This window comes from Antrostomus carolinensis, unplaced genomic scaffold, assembly GCF_000700745.2.
Source record: "Antrostomus carolinensis isolate BGI_N321 unplaced genomic scaffold, ASM70074v2 scaffold28404, whole genome shotgun sequence".
Taxonomy (NCBI): domain Eukaryota; kingdom Metazoa; phylum Chordata; class Aves; order Caprimulgiformes; family Caprimulgidae; genus Antrostomus; species Antrostomus carolinensis.
The window spans coordinates 61072-81416 of record NW_010309179.1 but is presented as its reverse complement, the minus strand read 5'-3'; the positions used below and the strand labels follow the sequence as shown (position 1 = coordinate 81416).

Here is a 20345-nt window from a genome sequence, read left to right as displayed (position 1 = left end):
AGAACCATGACTGGTGATCACCTTGCAACCTAACATGAAGAGAGCTTGAAGCCAGACCCTAGACAGTGTCTGGATTTTTTTTGCAAAGACCTTGATATAAATATTCCTTTTACTGGGTATTTTACTTTCGTCTATAATAATTCTCTTTGCTCCCATGAGATGGCCCCTGTATTCTTGACCTGCCAGCTGTAAATAGGGAAAGCAGTCCTGCTTGTACCAAAGCCTATCACAAGTATTCCTCCCAAGGTGGTAGCCAGACCTGTTGGAGAAACTGGCCTTTTTCTGTGAGTGAAATTTGAACAGCACAAGCAAGAACTTGTCTAAAATATACACATTTGTGAAAGGCACTCTGGAGATTTTCTTGTCTTTCTGCAGCTCTGTGTGCTTTACTTCCTGCACCTTGTTCACCAGAAGGATGCTGAGGAAAAAATGTTGTAGATGTACGGCAGAGGAATGTGAGAGCCTGCTCCCTCCCTCCACAAATACAAACACACCCCTCCTCTTTGTCATACGGGACATCACCAGACGGGGATGACAGTCGAGCTGAGTTCACCTCCTTTGTTAGCCAGAAGGGTTGATCGCTTTCGTGATCATAAGGTCCTGTGCCTTCTTCTTTGTTCTTGCACCTCCTGAAAAGCATACTCAGCAAAAGCAAAAGGGAATATTTACTACCAGTTTAGTCATCTGACTGGGTCACTAGGGGAACAGGACCTAGCAGAGGTCCCACAGAGAGAAATGAGTAGGACTGTCTTTCTTGGCAGCTGTGAGCTATTGCGTCAGCTCAGCTGTCAAGTCTAACTTCTCCTTCAACCTTGCTAAAGGCTGCAGCCATGAGATTTATCAAATGAGTGTTATTTATCTGCACTTTATGAAAAACAGTTCCCTTACTGTGTACCAGATGAGTTACGGATGCTTAAAAATGCATCAGGTAATAATACCTCTATTCACAAGATCAAGCAAGGTTCAGAAAGAAGAGACCTTTTCACAACTGGGTGTCTCTCTCACTGATATGGGTGCACAGATATTGGTCCAGAATGTCTCTGTTAGCTGTTAACAGCACCTTCCTCACTGTCTCGTTTTTGTGTTTCAAGCATACCTGCCCTTATGTCTAAGCTATAAAACTGATACTGAAGTTAATGGCAAGTTTGGACCAGTGTTGGCAGATTCCATTTTTTGTTACTGCTTTTGTATTTACTGGGCTTGAGTACATGCAGGCCTTCACTGCTGGTCAAGAGAGCACAGCAGTGTTTGGTTTGTGTTCTATGGGTAGTGCTGTGGAGTTGTTAGAATTAAATGCAAGAGCCAGTAAGGTTACAGGCAAAGAAAAAAATGTACATACCATCAAGTATTTCTGAACAGAGGACATTACTTGGTGAATCAGAGGCTTCAATGCCGTGTTCCATGTGTTGAGTGACTCTTGTTCCACGGAGCTCTGGACTGTTGAAAGATCAGCTAATAAAAGGTGCTTTGGTTTAAAATAAATAAATGAATACAAATAGCAGGAGCATTAGACAAGATGGAGGGCGTTTTCTTCTATCCATTGCAAGAACTTGCTAGCATGAAAAGCATTGTTTTGGTGACCTAGACAGGCTAAATACAACTTCATTGTCAGCCAACAGAAACTAAAAGGGTTTTGATAGATTATGTTTTTCACTTGTGGTTAAGCAGTCTCTTTCACAGCATCATTGCTTATATTTTGCCTGTACATAGAGGTTCCCAGCATGGGTCGGGATCCTGTTGTACCAGGTATCATAAAAACACATTTAAAAAGTCAAGAACTTCAGCCTTGTGTTCCTAGGCTTTTAATGATCCTGACAACCCCAGCCTTGTGGGGAGCTTTCTACTGATACTAGTTGAAGTTTTTGGAAGGGAAGAAGTCTGTCAGAGGGAAGCTAGTAGACAGTTACTGCCTTTAGTTGGATGGGGTTAAGTGCATGGACGTGTTTCAGTCACATATTTAATGCTTCTTTGTGTGTGTGTGTGTGTTAGACAATCAGGTAGTTCAGTGTGGAAGTCTGAGCCAGGGTTATTGCACCATTTTGAACAAACACTTCCAGACTTTCAAAATCAACTATTCGGGGTTCCCACCTCTTCTATCCAAAATCCATCAAATCTTTTTAATAAAAAAATATGGTAGCTACACAGTACTTTTGTGCAATTTTACACCTTCTGTCTCAAATTAAAATATTTCAAGCTGTGGTGTCTGTTCTTAAATCCCCACCCCCACCAGTAATTTTGCTCATATGTTATCCATAAATCTTGTCTGTTTTAAACATTCCAACTAAGAGCTAGACAAAATGTTTAGCATAATGATATGATTAACAGAGTCCATTTTTTTGGCAACTTGGATGCTGTTTTTTTAAGCAAGCATTGCAGTTTATCCTGATCAGAGATATGAAGGCATTATTCCTCTTCTTGGAGGTTGCTTTTTGTAGATTGATTTTTTTTTTTAATTTATTTTTTTTTAAATAGGAGGATTTAGGAGTTCTGCATTCATTTTGCAGGAATAGAATGTGTGATTTGGCTGGATCTTTGAAGTGGTAATGTTATAAATCTCCCAATCACTATTGCCCAATCTGTTTTAGCATTCATGTGCCTAATTTCTGTTTGTAATCTGATTACTGGCTTGAGCTGCTCCAGCTTGCAGCCTATTGCTATGCATTTACTGTACTCCCTGGGATGCGATAGCCTGACAGCTCCAGTCCTGTGCTATGAAAAATCTCTACACGATATTGCTAAGACAGGCCTAGGGCTGTGGCTGGTCGAGAATTAGCTGCTGTTGTAGTTTCTCTTTGCTGAATCCTTTGTTTGTGCAACCATGTTCAGAAATCCTTGGATCTCCAGCTATTTGGGAAATGTTAAATACTCTGAGGAGCAAGGTAAGAGTTCCAAGTAGATAGAAAATGCAGTTCATTTGTGTGTGTTCGGTCTCTCTTGTATATGTGTATGCATGTGTAAATATTGTTTGACTGGATCTTCTGCAGCTACACTAGCTACTTTAGCAATCAGTATGCAGTTAGTCACCTAGACTATTTCATTATTTCCTAAAGGACATTTTTGAAAGATCCGATTAGATTAATCTTTTAATTAGCTTAGCTTGCCACCAACTTAGAGCCTTTAAATATACTGAGTAATGCTGGGTGGTTGCATCTACTTTTTTTAAAATTATTTTTTATTCAGCATTTTTAGTTTCCTATACACTAAACTATGGATACTGGTTTTATCCGGTAGTTTGTACCTAAGAAGGGGGGGGGGGCTAAACTGAGCAAATGGTTAAACTTGTGAACAAGTTTGATTTTCACTTCAGTAAATATACTCTTAATTTTAAATACAAATATTTAAAATTGTTTTATTGTGATTATTACCATGTTTAGAATTCTTCAGTGAGAGAAGGAACAAAATGCTGTTGCAAAGATTTTCCTTTCATGTATCGAGTACTGTGAGGGTGAGGGTTTGTTGGGTTTTTTTTAAATTAACCACTGAATCAAGACTGTGTTAAACTCATGTTTCTCTTGTGGGTATATTTATTTTCTTTTGAAGCAGAGTTGGTTTACTCTTTCTCCTGTGTTTGTATTTCATTTTAAGACTTCCATATTGTAGTAAGTTTTATTGGACTTTAATCCTCCCATATGGAGTTTAATTTGAACAGGAGGAAATACATAAAATATCAAAACTGTGTAACAGAATATAATTGTCTGTTTGGGTTTGCTGTGCTTGCATGAGGGGGAAGAGTGGAGCTTGCCCCTGTGAAGTACAGCAAAGTTTTAAGATGTTTTTGAGGCATTATAGATGTGGAATGTGTGAATTTTACTGAATGTGTTTAATGGGTAGAAAGAGTCAGACCAGCTTGTGCCCCCTCTCAGCAGCCCTTCTCCCTGCCTTCTCCCAGCAAAGCAGTAACAGCTACTTTCTTCCCTTCTCCAGTTTTGGCTAGGGAGAATTTCTCTGTGGTCTATTTGTGGTTTTCATGGTGAACAGCTGTTTTAGTGCCAAAAACTGTAGGATGGGTTATTTCCTGTTAGAACAGCTATAAATTTAAGATATGCCTGGTTCTGATTAGCTAAGCTGATACTGAGCTGGGCTTTTTAAGTTACTGCATGCTCTTCTCACAGTAATGTAAATCTGGCCTTTTTAGAGGATACTTATGGCATGGAGTGTTCTTTTTAATGTTATGGTATAAAATATAATGATTTATATACCATTCATACTGTTTTTCTTGTAATACTCTGTTTTGGTCTAACAAGATGTTTCTGTGTAATCTGTGTGCTTTATTCTCCATTTACTTGGAAAGAGAAAATGAATGTTAACAAAAACAGGGAAGAGTTGCCTATTAAAGTTGAAGAATGCTATTAGCAAAACTGCTTGAAGTCTGCAGTGACTTGTAGCAGATGCCTAAAAAATGCGTTTTTGCACATTTTAAGCCTCTTTTATCAAGCTATTAAAGTGGTCTTTTTTCTTTTTCTTTTTTTTTAAGAAAAATAAATCTATTTACCTGGAGAGGGGGCAGAAAGAAATGGAAGAGTGGAGGAGTGTGAAAAGTTTTGAAAGTCATAGACAAAATATGCATTCACTAAATTAAGACCCATGTTGCCAGCTATAATAAGTTAATTAACCCTTTCTGTAAAAATAAGAAACATCCTACCTAAATGCTAAAATATTTTGTATAAGCAAAATTTTTTTGCCAGTTAGTTCTTCTTTGAAATAGTTAAATCTCAGTTCTGAGGGTAGAGTAAAAGGGATGTTGCTGCTTTTGAATTGTTCTCAAGTGCAGGTTGTGTAATACACAGGTCTGTCTCTGAAAAACAAAGTGAATAGTCTGTCAGTGACCAATTGTTTATTAATTTAGGGTCTTGAAGTAGTTGACTTAATATAGATGGGGATGGAAAGCAATTTTCCCATTGGGAGTAAATTATTAGTAGCTTCACGTGCTTTTCAACAGCAGTCACAGACCAGGTGCTCCCCTGCTTCCTGGCTAGCAGTTCTCTAAGGTCTGTTAATAGCATCCTCATTGTTGAATGGAGGGAGCTGGTACTTGGAGCTCTGGTCCCCCTTGCCACTGTTCGTTGTTTAGACCCTCTGATGGTGCTCCCTACTGCAGAAATGAAAAAGTTAAATCTTGAGGGAGAGAGAGGGGATTTCCCATTGCTTGTTATGGTTCACAAAGGTTTGGGAACTAGTGGCTTTGTACTACATGCTTTTTGAATATACGGCAGCATCTGACACAGTTTTGCTCTTGGTGTAAACACGTGTTCCTCTCTGAAAGTAAGCATGTTCTAAGGCTATTTGGAAAAAAATGGGAGCTTCCAAACTAGACAACCTTCAGAAATATTTCTGTCATGGATGGTATAGTACTGTTGTTGCAACAGATCCTCAGCTGCACCTCTCCGGCTTCTGCAGTGAATATGCCAGTTTTATAGTATTCCTAGGCTGCAGCCAAAAAGGCTCTTGCTGCTTCCAGCATTTCTTATTTGCAGAGTGCTTCACAAACATGTCTACTGCCCAGTTTATAAGCTGGGAAACTGAGTCAGAGAGTTTAAATGATAGTCCAAGGCTGTAGTGCTGCACTATGAATACTGGGATTAGAACATGGCAGCTCCATAAAGTGTTGATGCTTCTGGTATGTTTACTGTCTGTATTGATTTTGACAAGGCTTTGGTTTATTGCCATCTCAGACATGCCAGCTTATGCTCCTTTGACTGGAGGGAAGGTCTTTGTACAGTCTTTGCCAGTGGAAAAGGACTATGGTTGGAGACTGTAACCTAGTTTCCTAAAAGTTCCCCATTTATTAAAGCATCTTCACTATGGTGTGTTTTTCTTTCATTTCACAGATTTTGACAAAGGAAACTCAGTCAGATTTAAACCTTCACGATTGCTCCAAAGGAAGAGAGCGTTAAGGTAAGTCAAGTCTTTCTTGCCCAGTGAAGATGAGTGGTTGCACGATTATAATATGCAGTCATTGCTCGAATCTATGTTTATTCTTTTGTCAGGGAAAATGATTATTGATCCTCTTACAGGACCAACCTTTGGCATAAAGCAGATCCTCTGAACAGGTATTGAAAACATAACTGCCTCCTAAGTAATGTGAAAATTTATAGCTGGCATTGCTAAGGGAAGAGTCCCACTGTGCACTGAGCCTCCTGCGCCTCCTGCCCCTGCAATGCCCGTTTTTCCTTGCATGGCATGGACACAGTACAGACTTTTAATGAACCAGCTTGGAAAACTGATCTGTCTGAAAAAGAAGGTGGCTGAAGTGGGTGAATTAATTATACAGCCATGTAGAGTGCTTTGTCAGCACATGGGAGGGGATGCTGCAGAGAGGAATGGAGAGGTGACGTTGCTGCTTCCTTGCAGGGCCATGCTGCCTGATGCCTGCAGTCTTAGGGCATGGTTCCACAAGCTGAGTAAGGGGATACAGTTCACAGTTAAGCAAAGTGGCAGATCACACTCCTTTTCTCTTCCCACCCTCACTCAACTGCTTTTTGGTGTCCACCTTCGTGCTTGCTGGACTCATGATGGCACAGAGAGGAGGTTCAGGTAGTTGGAAACTGACTCTTGCCACAACAACCAGCTGCTTTGTTGGCTCAGCTGCACAGAAATCCACCAGCCTTAGGCACCCAGGCTCGTGTTTGTGAACATCTTTTCAGTCAATGAACACCTTCTGGGGCCCACCTGATTCCCTGACATGTTCTTTCTTGGGTACTGTAGAGAGGTGGAGGGGATAGGTATACAAGATGCATTGTGTTATGGAAGGCAGGTAGGGGAAAGTAGAAATGAGAGTAGTAGAGAAAAGGATGTGTCTGTAGAATGAACCTTTTCCATAAGAGTCCAGGGAAGGAAATTCTCCTGGAAGTAGAGAAGGAGGGGAAAAATAAATGCAAAGCATCTAGCTGGCAAGTATACAAGTGAATTTTCATGCATGTGTTTCAGTCACAAAATCTCAGTATATCACATAGCTTCAATTCAGATCGCAGGCCAGTGTTACCAGTGGCATTTGGATCAAACTTCTGCTTGCTTTTGGGCATGTAACTAGGTTAGTGGGACAGCTATTTAGAAACTGTATGCTGCTGCTGCAGCAGCAGATGAAGTTTTCATCCTGGAATCCCTGATGTATAGAAGCAGCCCACACTTACTTTGGAAGCTGCAAAAGCAGCGTAACTACTGCGACTGTCAAATGCCACTTTATACACTGTTTTTAAAGAAAAACTACTGAGGTTGTGAAATATTGTTGCCTGTGTTTTAATAGGAATCATATGAATTCCTGAACATTGGAGAGTATAATGAGTTTGTTGGGAACCTGAGGCCAAACCACACGCAAATCCTGTGTGAAACAAACTTGTGGGACCTCATGCTGTTGATTGTATTTTATGAACCATGATCACAGATTATTTTTCAGGCAAGCAAAGGAGGAGAGGTTCCTCTTTCAGTATCCAGATTTAAAAGGGACTTTAAAAAGAAAGAATTCTTGCAAACTTCTAAATTTTTTTTTCATTTAGAGAAACCCATGTATGCCTTGAATTATTTTAGTAATGATTGTGCATAACCTAGCTGTTAAGTGCAGAAACTCCTGATGCGTCTGCTCGCAACCTGCACCTAAATTTATAGCATGACTTGAGAAATTAAGAAAAGTAAAGGTGAGTAGATGTAGTTGTGATACTCCTAGAATAGGGTTATAGAGGAGTTTGAAGGTATGATATACTTGGCAATCTGAGTCTGACTGTCTGACTCTGCTTAAGCTACTAAATCAATGCTGCAAGTGCTTCTTTAGCAGAGAAACTAATAAAGCAGTGAGACATCTGGATAGATCTCTTTGAGAAAAAAGGGAAGTCTTAGTGAGGAATTACTTATGAGCATATTTTTTTAAAACCCTTATGAGTAGTGTCCTGTAATTTTTTTTTTTTTAATACTATTTGGAATTGCTTTAATATAATTCCAACTCAATTTAGATTCCTAATGAATGTTCTTATTGAATACTGTGACTTGTCCTAAATATGCCTACTTTCATTTTTAGAACTAATTTTATATATGTATCTAAAAATATCCAATTGTTTGGCTTGACTGTATCATCTCCAGAGCAGTGTTCTGTCTTTGAATTCTCTCTGCAAGTGAAAATGGTGTAATTGATACATCAGTTTTAAACATCTTGTGTTTCTACTGTGCAGATATTTAAAACAAGACACCTGCAGCTTTGTGAGAGAGAGCAAAATGCCTCTGAAGAGGAAAAACTCCTCCATTGTGGATAAAATAGTATATGAAAATAGTTAATAATTTAAAAATAAACAAGTAAATAAAAGTTGACAATCTGTCCAGAGGGAAATGGAAAATGAGGGCATAAGGGAAACTGTGAAGGGACTTTCACAAAGCAGACAACCTGTGATGCCATGTAGCCCAGCAAGGGTTAATGCTTAGGAAGTTTGTGGTTATTAAAAGAATTTTAATGAAATCTGCCAGTGAGCAAAGGTTGGAAGCCACCCTCGGCACAGAGGAGGATGCTCACATACAGGAAGAACCAGATGACCTTGAGGAGTAATAGAAAAGGGATGTAATGTAATAATACTAAGTGCACAGTTGTGCATTGGGGACTGATAAATTTTTCTGTCGCTTGCAACTGATGAAAGCAAAGCTTTGGCGTATTAGTTTCTCATGCGGGATTGAGCAACCAATATAGTGTAGATATAAAAAGGTAAATGTATTGTAGATCCTGGCATTCATCTGACTAGTCATATAATAAATAATGCTTTCTCTATTAAAATTCCTGTTTTTATAAGACACTGATAAGACACAGGTCTAGAATCAAGACTGTCCAATTCTAGTCACCATATACAAAAAAGATTACTTACAACTTGAATGGATAGAGAGCATTTTTTACAGATAATCAGTGAAACTGAGATGCTGTCTTGAGGAAGCTGAGTAGATGTGGAAAACTTCTGTTAAGAAAAATAAGTAAAGTGACCAACAACACTGGTACAAGAGCAAATGGGTGGAAACCCATTGAAAGACATTTAGACTGGGATTAGAAGGTCCATAGCTTCAGAGTCCCTGGATCTCCGTGGAGTTGGGAGTAGAGACAGGAGTGAACCAAACTAGTTTACAGTATTTAAAAGTTTGTTGAGGATCCACAAGCAGTCCAGTAATACAGGTCTTTCTGGAACCAGTGGGCTAGTACCAGTCCTGGTTCTGTACAACTTTACCCTTGGAAATTCCTGTGGGACTGAGGCATAGTTGTGCGTGTTAGTGCACAGTGAATTTAAACAAGGATTTTGCTGTATGAGTGAATGCTTTTCTATACAGAGTCCCATGTTTATGGAAACTTAAAGTGCTGCACTGTCACAGGCATTATGGAAGCAATTGGAGATGATGCTAAATAAAGCATAGGTATTCAAAAGTCATGAGCTGGGTCCCTCAGCACTTTTGAGGCAAGTCTTAAGTAATGAATTTGGTTTGACAAAATAGACTTTGGCCTAGGCCAATTTTATTCACATTTTTCAAACTCATCCTAAGCCAAAAGGAGCAGAAACTGCTTTCAGATGGAGATCGGGAGTCTCTCCACCTCAGTGTTCTCCAGAAGCTGTGTCTGTAAGAAAAATAACATATTGTGAGGCTAATAAGAATCAGGAGTACTGGCAATATGGGATTAGGCATACAGAAACATGCAGTTAACTGTCGGAGTCTCTGCCCAGTCTCAGATGACACACACACCCATTTGCTTGTGGCTGCTGTGTGCTATTTTATTTTTTCCTTTTAAAAAAAAAAAAATTAGTTCCATTAAAGTGTTTTAATCCCGTAAGGATAGGCAGTTTTCTGTAATGGACAGCTTATTGCAGCTCTTCATCTTCTATTTGCTATTTTCCATAGTGGCTAACGTTGCTTTTCTTGGCAGTACCTGGGCTAATTTCTGTAAGTGCAGTTGTTGGAGACAATTTACTGCAGGTGGCATGGTGCCTGAATGTGACACAGCCCAGTTTCTTTATTGTCATTTCAAGGGTTTTATTCTCTCCTCAATGTCTTCTTACAAAGGAATATTATTTATAAACAATAAAGAAGCAAATACTTCTTGGAGTTCATGTAAAATGTTATTAGTTATATGTTATATATATGTTATTTATTTTATTATATGTTATTTATTATTATTTAACATATATTAGTTATATATGTTAAAACTCTTTTAATGAGAAATATTCTTCTGGAATAGTGAGTACAGAATTTTTTTTGTTATTATTATTTTTTCTAATCAAATGCCCTTGATTAAAGGGTATTCAGTTCTTTAAAAAGCCATTTAAAAACTGTCCTAAGGAAGGATTTTCCAACAGTTAGGCTGCGCAGTTTGTCTTATCAGAATGACAGTAAATCGTATGGCACATCACTACCATGGCAAAATTAAGTCTAGGATCACTGTGGGGGGTTTGTATCTATTACATCTATATACACAATTTACTCAAAAATTTCAAGACTTGTATAAGTTTTCTTATGCCTGTTCGGGATAGTTTAGAAGTCGTAATGGCACAATACAGCATTTCTCACTTTGTTTTTACCGACAAGGAGGAACACTTCCACCAAGAAGTCCCTGTAGACATTTAATATCTACTTTAGACCATTATGACACCTACATTTTATAGATAAAATTTGTATATTTAATGAATATATTTAAAGAAATATTTTGTCTCATCTAAATGGGCATTTTTGCTGTTTTGAAAATACAAGGTATAAAACTAAATGATCTGCTGCTCATATTAGTGTATTATAAGCCAAATAAGATCCAGAGATCAGTGTGGTAACTAGGGCAGTTGTGCAGAAGGCTTCTAGGTAGAGTTTACATACAGTGCTGCATTAAATATATTTTAATATTTATGGAGAATCATTTGATATAGATTATTTCAAATGTAATTTCTAGTAGAGTATTTTGAAGGCAGTCTCTGGTCAGTAATTTAATGCAAAAATGTGTCACAGTCAGTTCCAAGCAAGTTTCAAATTATGTTAGGTTTGGCTTTGAGAGTTTCTTGGGTTCACTTCTTATTTCATTCTTATGGAAAATATTTTCTTTGGTATCTGTGTTAGACTATCTTGCAGTACAATTGGTCACATCTTGGCTTTATTTGATTGTAGCAGAAACATCCACAGGTTCTGTAAACCAGATGTTGCTTTCAGTTTTCAGAAGGAGTTCTCATTTGAAGATAAAGAAGAACTTTCTAACAGCACAAAGGATATTGATGCTAATCTCTTAGCAGTACTTCCAAAAGGTAGGTAAGGGAGACACATAATGAACATAAGTGTTAATTTAACAGCATGTGAAGTTTAGTCTACGCAAGTTAAAATCACTTCTGCACAGATGTTTTGTAAATGAGTTTTCTTTTTCCTGTGAAGTATGCATAGGGAATGAAACAGGGGATGAACCACAATGCTCTTCTACAAGGCCATGTTACATCCCCGCTTCCTAAAGTTCAGCTTTGTTTATCTGGTTTTCAATACCTTAAGAAAGAGTTGAAATTCAAAATGTCAGAGAGGTTTCTTTGTACAAAGGTATTAACTTGGCTTGTAGTCATAGCTCTTTCCAGTCCCCTTCAGTGGTTAGTAGAACCACCGTGCTTGCATGACCAACTGACTATACACTGAATGTTAGTCTTGCATGCTGAAGGACCTGTACTATATATGGGTTTGGGGATATTTTTTTTTAAAAAAAAACCTTCTGTCTTAGTCTGAATAACTGAAGAAAACAACAGTTCCATCTTTCTTTTTTGACATAGTTGAGGTAGAGTTGAGAATTAATTCTCTTGAATTATCTAGAGGAAATCACAGTTCGCTTAGAAATAGTTCTTGACTGGTAAAGGGTGACATTTGACTCACAGACTACGTTTAAATGGCATAAAGATGTTCCCTTCACTCAGGAACGTTGTTGATCTCAGAACTTAGTTAAAATTGTATGTGTGTTCTGATGGTATTTTTACCCTTTTCAGACAAACTACAAGGCTGGATGCACTAATCCCAACATAAAGGAACTGGCTTGCTCTTTTAATGTCATTTGTTAGAGTTCCTTTAAAAAGGAGCCTGTATGCCAGCATAACATCGAAGTGATGTGCTTGCTTTTATAATATAATCATTACAGATGTTCAGAAAGATACTTCATTGACACAATGATGGAATAGAGTGATATGCATTTATACAATACAGACCTGAGTGCACTAGTCAGCAAGAATACATAGTCCCTCATTATTCAATATACTTAGCCTTACAATCATGCTGGCCAATGAGTTAATTGTGAGAGCTTTCACTTAAGAAACCTTCTCCGTATCTTGCTTCTCAGTGAACTAGTTTCTATTCCACGATGACTCTATTTCCTAAGAAATTATTCTTGTGATAAAGGCATCAGATTTGCTGTGTACCAGACTTAAAAAATTAAGTTAGCAGTGGGAGCTGATGGTTACATTCTGAAGGGACTACATGAGGCCAAACACCTTCTGAAAATACAGGTTATTTGTTCCATCTAGGGCCTAACTTTGATCCAGATTTGCACATCTGGATTTGCACATGTTGAAAAATCAGAGGAATATATTTAATCTTCAACTGGTACAGACTACACTGAGGTTCAAAGAGTCTAGCTGAAGTCTCACACGTTGCTGCCTGCAGTTAAGATTGAACATGTTAGTATGCCTCTGCTAGCATAAACAGAAGAAAAATGCTTCTCCAGCCTGGTTTGTAGACCATCTTCTTTCCAGGTGAGGAGAGGAAGAGGTAGAAAAGAGGCTGGTAGGCTTCACTATTGTGTTAAATTTTCCTCAAAATGAAGATGTATATACCTGCATTGCAATCATTATTTACCATCCCTGAGAAATTAAGCTTCTGGCAGGTAAACTTTTCATACACATCTGTTCAGGCTTCACAAATATATGTGCTCACTCTCTAATAGGTGCTTCTGGAAGACTTGATTTAGTTTCTACAGCTTCTGTATTTTAAAAATAAAACTGCTGTTAACATGCCTGCAACTTTGTCTACATGTATCCCCTCTGCTCTTATCAAAGAGGACTTTCAACAAAAACATAATTATATTGTGTAACAAATATTTCTGAAAGATTTCTGAATTCTGTAAGAAAACTTTCCCCTTAACTTAAGGAGGTTTTTTAAACATTTTTATAAGATGCATTCCAAATGTACTTTCTAGTTTTTATTCTGGGATGAGACATGGAACAATACTGCTTTTGCTAAATACTAGTATTATAAGATAAATTCTGCTCAGAAGGTCTACAGTTACCAAAATTTAATATGCCTCTTGATAGTCTACCTTAGAAGTTATCCTACCATAGCATCCTGCTCAACATCCTAAAATTAAAGCCTGAAGTTCATAGCTGTTCCTCAACTGTGGTTATTCTTCCTGTTGCCCTTAGTTGTACTGACCATGAGTGCTTACAGGGTGTGTTGGCATGAAGTAATTTAGATAAGGAGCTTTTACTGTGAAATTAATTATTCTGAGCTTCTTTGTCTTTTCTTGTGTGCTAGATCAGATCTTTGTGCTACCTTTTTGGTAGAAGTGTTGTTATTCCTTAGCACTGTCACGGGTATCTTTGAAATCATGTAGTTTCTGATGGTCATATGGAAAGACATCCCATGAACAGATGGGAAATTGGCACCAACATACTCAAATTGCAAACTAAAAAAGAGAAACCTGATCACCTAAGTTTGCAAGGGCCAACCAATGTCCTTGGGAGTGAAATTTCAGCAAAAAGAAATCACTAGTATAGAAGACTTCCTACATTCTATCTTCTTTTTTTCTTCGTCTTTGTGCTTCTTTTCCCTGCCTCCCTGGAAGACAAATATTGCTGAAATTGCTTTCACAAAAAAGCTCTGCAGGTGTTGGTCAACCTAGCTGAATTTACTGTCTGGAATCTCAAGTGTGGAAAAAGTGTAAGGCAATATAGAATAGTCCCATGCTATTTTTGTCCCGTCTTGTTTGGGAAGGTGTTGGAGAGATGCTTCATGAGGCCAGTGCTCTTTTTAGGACTGCAAAGTGGTCGTAGAATCTCTGGAACTTCAGCTAACACGTAGCAAGAGGGTGTTGAGCTAATGCTGCTGGGAGTTCTTTGGATGTGCCACATTTCTTGTATAAGGATGACTTATAGTCAGGTTTCCTTTTTTTGGGGGAAAAAAGAGAAGACTTTAGTATATGAAGGTATGCTTTAGAGCTTTACTAAAGCTGTGTAAAAGACCTGTTCTCTGATGTTGGTTTTAGGGTCTATAAATCGGCGACTAGGGAAGAAAAATGATCGTGATTTGGATCAAATGTGGTTTTATTAACTGTGAGCTGTGGAGGCCTTTGACCTGTCTGAAGTGGCAGAACAATTATGGGTTTTGTTTTGACCATTTCATGTATGTATAGCCAGCAGATGGAACAGAAAAACTCTAATAGCCAGAGGAACAAACTGAAACAGAAGTACATTTGGTAGAGGTGAGAGCCGAGTATTTATGAGAAATAATTTCCTTTGGTGTGAATGTGAGATGAAAGCTAGTTTTATATGGATAAGTTCTCTGTTTAATACAGTTTCACTGCTAGCACTTCTTGAGTAGACAGGGAAGCAGCAGGAACTGCTCATGCATTGAGAAAAAAGTATATGAAAAGACAATGTAAGGGCTCAACTTTGCTTTGGTGTTGGTTCAGGATGCAGATTTTGCATTGCTCAGATCCAGTTCCCATCCATCTGCAGTGATCTTTCCCTGCAGCTTACTGACTTTCAGTGGCTATCTTGCACTGCCAGCCTGGTCAACAAGTGTAGGCTTCAATATTCTTTGCTACAGATGCTGAAACTAGGCATGGAAGGGGTGTCCCTTGGGTTAGCACTGTTAAGTAGCTGCCTACCTAGCTACTCTGCCCTGCTAATTGCATCAAATGTGTATGTATTAGATTTTTTTTTTTTTTTTCATGTGATCACAATCTGAGCTAACCTGGCCTGAGAAATTGAAGTGGGTAGCTTGACTCTGCTTTCTGTAAAAATGCAGACCAAAGGAGTTGTTTTGGAGAGTGGGCCAGTTGATTTCTTTCACCAGTTAATCTCACATTCTCAGTGGGCACCCATCTGTAGCTTCAGACGCTATATTCATACCTCATTCATTTGCTTTTCTGAGTAGTCATGATGAGAATACATTCATTCATGCTGATCCAAGACATTTTACCTGGAGTCCTAGTGGGTTTTCAGCAGGTAAGGTTGATATGACAGCCAATGACAATAGTATCTGTTTGTATCTATGAGGTGTGAGCACTGACTGGTATTGACTACAGCAAACTTCCTGGATATGTGTCAACTAAGCTGAAACCCTAACTTTAAGCTATGCATGTAAGTTCTTGAAGTAGAGGAAAGGGAGAGAATGTGCATCTGACCTTTAAAAATATGGTGTTTCAATAATGTTTATCTTCTAAGTATCTAGAGCAATGAAATCTGGTAGGGGAAAAAAGCCGACAGATTTACTTCTGCAGCAGTGTGGAACAGTGTCTACTAAACGCTCCTGACTCATCAGGCATTTCTGATGGCAGTCTAGGGCTGATATAGCAGGCTTTAGACTCTAGCTTACTTTAACTTTTGATCCCTGGGTCAACAGGATCAGAACCCCAGAGGTGCATTGCATCAGAATAGATACATACAACTTTCAGCACCACATCTTTGCCAAGGCAATGATATGGGGGAATGCGGGGGTTGTTAAGCATCCCCTGCCCAATCCACTGCATCCTTTGACAGACTGGATAGTTTCTCTTCCTGGTGGTAAGAAGTCACACCACACTTGTTTATGTAGCCCTCAGTGCTCCAGCATGGTTTGCAAACATCACTGATAACTGCACATATGTGTTTTTATATAGGGATTACTTCATCTATCATGCCTCCTGTTGGTTCACTGCTGTTTTGTGAACTGTGGCAGCTGTCTACTACCACACAACACCACCAGACAGTTTAGGGGGAGAGGAGGAAAGTACGTCCAATTAAAACTACAAGGGAAAATTAACAAGGTAGAAAGTGATTAACCATGCAGGAATATGAGGGTACATGGTAATTTTCACTCCAACCATGAGTCACTGGACTTCTTGGGATTTGCTCAATATAAAGGAGTGGAGGAAAGTAAGGAATTTCCCAAACTTTGTGTAGACAGTAAACAGTAATTCCATACTACCTGCTTTTGAAACAGGTTACTATGGCATGTACGCTTGACCTCAGCTAGTCAAAATACAACTTGCCCAGTTTATAGTAGATCTTGAAAACTGCCAGGATGGCATAGCAGATTCTAGCTCAGCCTAGCTGAGGGAGGGAGGATTCCTTGGTATTTACACCTGTGTGCCAAATGCGCTTTTGACAATGCAGGCTTAATAAACTAGGAAAATTAGGAAAATGCTTGTTCCCTGACAAAAGCTATTTGAAACCTTTTATTTGACTGTTCTTTCTCGTTCTAAAGCATTTTAGAAAGTTTCTGTGAGTTTCTGAAACTTAGTGGCTTATAAACTGTATAATCTTTTGTTATCTCAGTTTCAGAATTAAGAAAACTGTTTGAACCAAACAACCGAGATTTTTTGGAAATGAAAAGGTAAAAAAAAAAAAAAAAAAAAAAAGTCTTTAGCCTGTAAAACAAAACACACAGCTTGTTTTGTTACCTTCTCTTAGAAACTCTCCCCTCAAATCCTCAGAGATGCTTGATTTCACATCTTTTTCAGAAAAGAGAGAATAGCTAGACGGTTAGAGGGAATTGAAAATGATACACAACCTATGCTTCTACAAAACTGTCCAGGATCAGTCACACACCGTTTACTAGAGGAAGATACACCAAGATACATGCGTGCAACTGATCCGTACAGTCCCCACTTAGGTAAGTAGTATATATCAGTCAATCTTGCATTGCTGCATTACTTCATGTTTGCTACCCTATCATTTGTGAAGTACGTGGAGAAGAGTTTTATAGAAGAGCCGTGGTCAGTTTTTTTAACTTGCCTTTTAATTCTCCAGTTGTCTTATTTGAAAGAGGTTGATTGTTCATATTGTTTTAAAAAATAATTTGCTATGAGACTCTTAAAGAATTCTAACTAATATGTATTTCTTAATCATTTGTGTGTGCTTTTGGAGACAAGTACAAAAATGTAATGTGTCTATGCAATCACTAGTACACTTTGTAAGAAAATGTGAAGCTTTTAGTTCATTCGATGTGAGTGGTGGGTAGGGTACTCAGAGTTTTGGGATGGATTGCTCATCTATGTTGTACTGTTGACAGGAAGATCAAATGAAGAGGAGGAAACTTCAGATTCTTCTGTAGAAAAACAACCCAGACCATCTAGATACCGAGCAGAAACCACGGGAAGTAATACAGAACCTTTGTATAGTACAGGAAACATGGATGTCCAGGAACTAGAGTCAAAAGCAGAAAGAATAGCTAGGTACAAGGCAGAGAGGCGGCGCCAGCTGGCAGAAAAATATGGATTATCTCTTGATTCTGATTTGGATTCTGACTACTCATCCAGATATACGCGGGCAAGGAAAGATCCTGACAGCGTGGAAAGAAAGGGAGTGAAAAGTGAAAGGCTCGGTGGTGAAAACAAGGACTGTGGCTCCCTGTATTTGTCCAGGACTGAGACGAAGGAGTCAAAGGGTGTGATTTCTGAATCCAAAGAGTATTCCAGCCATGAAAAGGATGGTGTTCCAGATAAAAAAGACCTCTCAAATGAAAAGAGTGTTAGAAAAGCAGATGATGATAGTGCCATTAGACAGGCTTCTGACCCTTCAGCAACCTTGGATAGTTCTGTCTCCCTTTTACTTTCTGGACGAGAATCTTCTTCCTATAACGAAGTGCCAATATCACCGAAACAAACCCCCAAAGAGTCCCTTTCTTCACCAAAGCGGGCAGCCTCACCAATCCATTTGCAGAATGACCAGCCCTTGCACAGTAACATCAGACAAAGGTAAGGATTATTTTTATTTGTTTATTTATACAGTAGATTTCTTTATCACCTTCTGTGACAGTGTCTACAGTATTCAGAAGAATATATCTATTACCCTTGAAGAATGTATTTAGTGGGTTTGGATGTCCCAGGATGGATTGGTTGATTCACAGTGTGTTTCTGATACAAGGATGTGGGTATCTATTACTATGATTAGGTATGTCCTTGGTTTCACTTTATATTTTTAGAATTTATGCTAAAGTTAGGCCCTTTGGAGGGGGAATGGAATAACTGATGTTTAAGATACTTGCATAGACTAAAAATGGAAGCAGTTATGGTTCTAAATCTGCACTTTTTTTTTTTTTGTTTGGTAACCAGTTAGAGCAAACCTTTAATCTTTCCAATAGTATCAGGGTATACGTGAAGGAGCAGAGAGGGGAGTTAAAATTCCATGCTGACTTTGCAAAATGTAGCCTACCTCATAGTTTGCTGAATTACTTCAGATTTGACAAATTTACTCCACTAATGGGGTAACCAGATTCTTCCAGAGGGGAAAAAAAGTAGTTTTTGCAAATTTCACGTTGCAGTTTCACACTGTAGTATAAAAACAGACTGTCAGAGTGTTATGGTGTCTGAAAACAACGCGTGACTAAGAATTTTTTAAAAGTATTATTTTCTCTAAACGCGATTCATTAATTTCTAGGTAGCTGGATAGATGGAAATAATAACTGTAAAAACTTAAGTTAAAATGTTGCAGCTAAAAATTATGTATTATAATGAGAAATCAATTAGAAACATAACTGCATCATGCTGAGCAGTGCTGACTGTTTCTAAAAAAACTGCAATGAACTGTCAGAAACTGAACCTTTTACACTTTTTGACATTTTTTTGCAGTAGGTTCAGAAACAAGCTGCCTTGACTGGACTTTTTTATCCTTCCCATTGAAATCACAGAACTTGATTCTTATTTGTTGTGGCCTTTCTTATTAACTCATAAAAGCATATCTTGACGTTTGAATGAGGAAGCAATCTTCCACGTCAAAGGTTAACCACCTGGTAGATTGATGCAAGTCATCTATTTACAGTGTCTGTAAACTGCTCAGATGTACTTAGCCTTCTTTTTTGTTTCGCTTTATTGCATAGGACACGCTAGTAGTAGTCTCTTACTGGTTTTTTTATAGCTTTTCATTATTCAGGTGACTTCTAATCCTGCTCACCTTCTTTTCCATGTATATGTGGCTATATGAGCTATCATTGGACTCTCCTAATTAAGCCAAAATTTTAAAGAAATATTATAATTTCAAAAAAGCCATCAGAAGGAAAGTAAGTCAACATACTTAGGATATACTATCTTGTATTTAGTTTATGTTTTTAAGCTTACAATTCTGCTACTACAGTAAGGAAAATAGTCATCACAGGGTCATCCATACATCTGAGACCAGAGTTGTACTGGAACTCCTTGAGCTGACTGGGTTATTCCAGGCTTCAAAGAACTTGTCTCTGAAACAGTCTCAGCTCAAATACTACAAAACATTATCCCTTATCTTCAAATGGTCAATTTGAGATAAATCTCTTGACTAATCCAATTACTGATAGGAAGAGATACTGGAGCAATGGACCTTTGGCAGGTTGTTTTCTTTGTTTTATAAGGTGAAGGAAGGGACAAAGTTTTCAGCCTTATGAAAGCAAAGAGAATAGCCCATCAAACTTTATAGCCAAGAATGTGTCTGCTGCAGTGTAAAAAGGGGCTTTATTTTCTTTACTGTCATGAAGCAGCCCTAGTCCCTGATTCTGTGAGGGGAAACCAATGAAACACTGAACAATGAAATGTCTTCTAGGTTGTTCTCCCTTCCAACTCAGGAGACACAGCATTGGTGGGCTGGCAGTTGCCCTGATGAAACAGAATGCTGGCTACAGAGAGACGCCTGAATCCACTCATCTACAGATGCCTTTAATGTGGAGAAATCAGGTCTCCTTATAAAGCTCTTTCATTTTTAGCCAACAAGTCTGTTTTTTCTAATACAGCTCTATAAACCAGTTACAAATTCAGGCTGAGCAGGCAAAGCCATTATTAAATCATTCACAAATTCTGTTTCTTTTTAAAGCTGCCACTTCTGGCTTTACCAATTTTTTTATTTTTTTTAGAATAAAAGATGCTGCAAAAGTTGGGCAGGTAATAAACAATTAAGGAAACAGTGTTTTTAATGGGGACATATTTTTTCATTTGTAAAAATGTTGTATGCCTCTACGAGATCTAATGCTGTGTGAAAGCACTGGAGACAGGCCCCTTCTGCAACATCTTCCCTTTTTTGAGGCTTGTTTGTTCTGTCTCCAGATAATGAAATGGTAAGATGCATTTTCAGGTGGGTTCTGATGTTAGGACAGTTCCAGAGTATAAACTCCATCCCATTTGTAGTATGGTCATTTTTACTTCTCTGCTCTGCAGTAGTGCTGTA

General features: G+C 38.3%; 1 protein-coding gene across 1 annotated transcript in view; it reads left to right on the top strand.

The window, feature by feature from the left end:
* Positions 1–5827: 5827 nt before the first annotated feature.
* SVIL (supervillin) overlaps positions 5828–20345 on the top strand; it is a 68596-nt gene continuing 54078 nt past the window's right edge. The window contains exons 1-5 of the mRNA XM_029084506.1: positions 5828–5895; positions 11143–11234; positions 16491–16548; positions 16676–16827; positions 17227–17911. Coding sequence (XP_028940339.1) covers positions 16541–16548; positions 16676–16827; positions 17227–17911 — 845 coding nt within the window. The 5' untranslated portion in view covers positions 5828–5895; positions 11143–11234; positions 16491–16540. The remainder of the gene's footprint in view (positions 5896–11142; positions 11235–16490; positions 16549–16675; positions 16828–17226; positions 17912–20345) is intronic.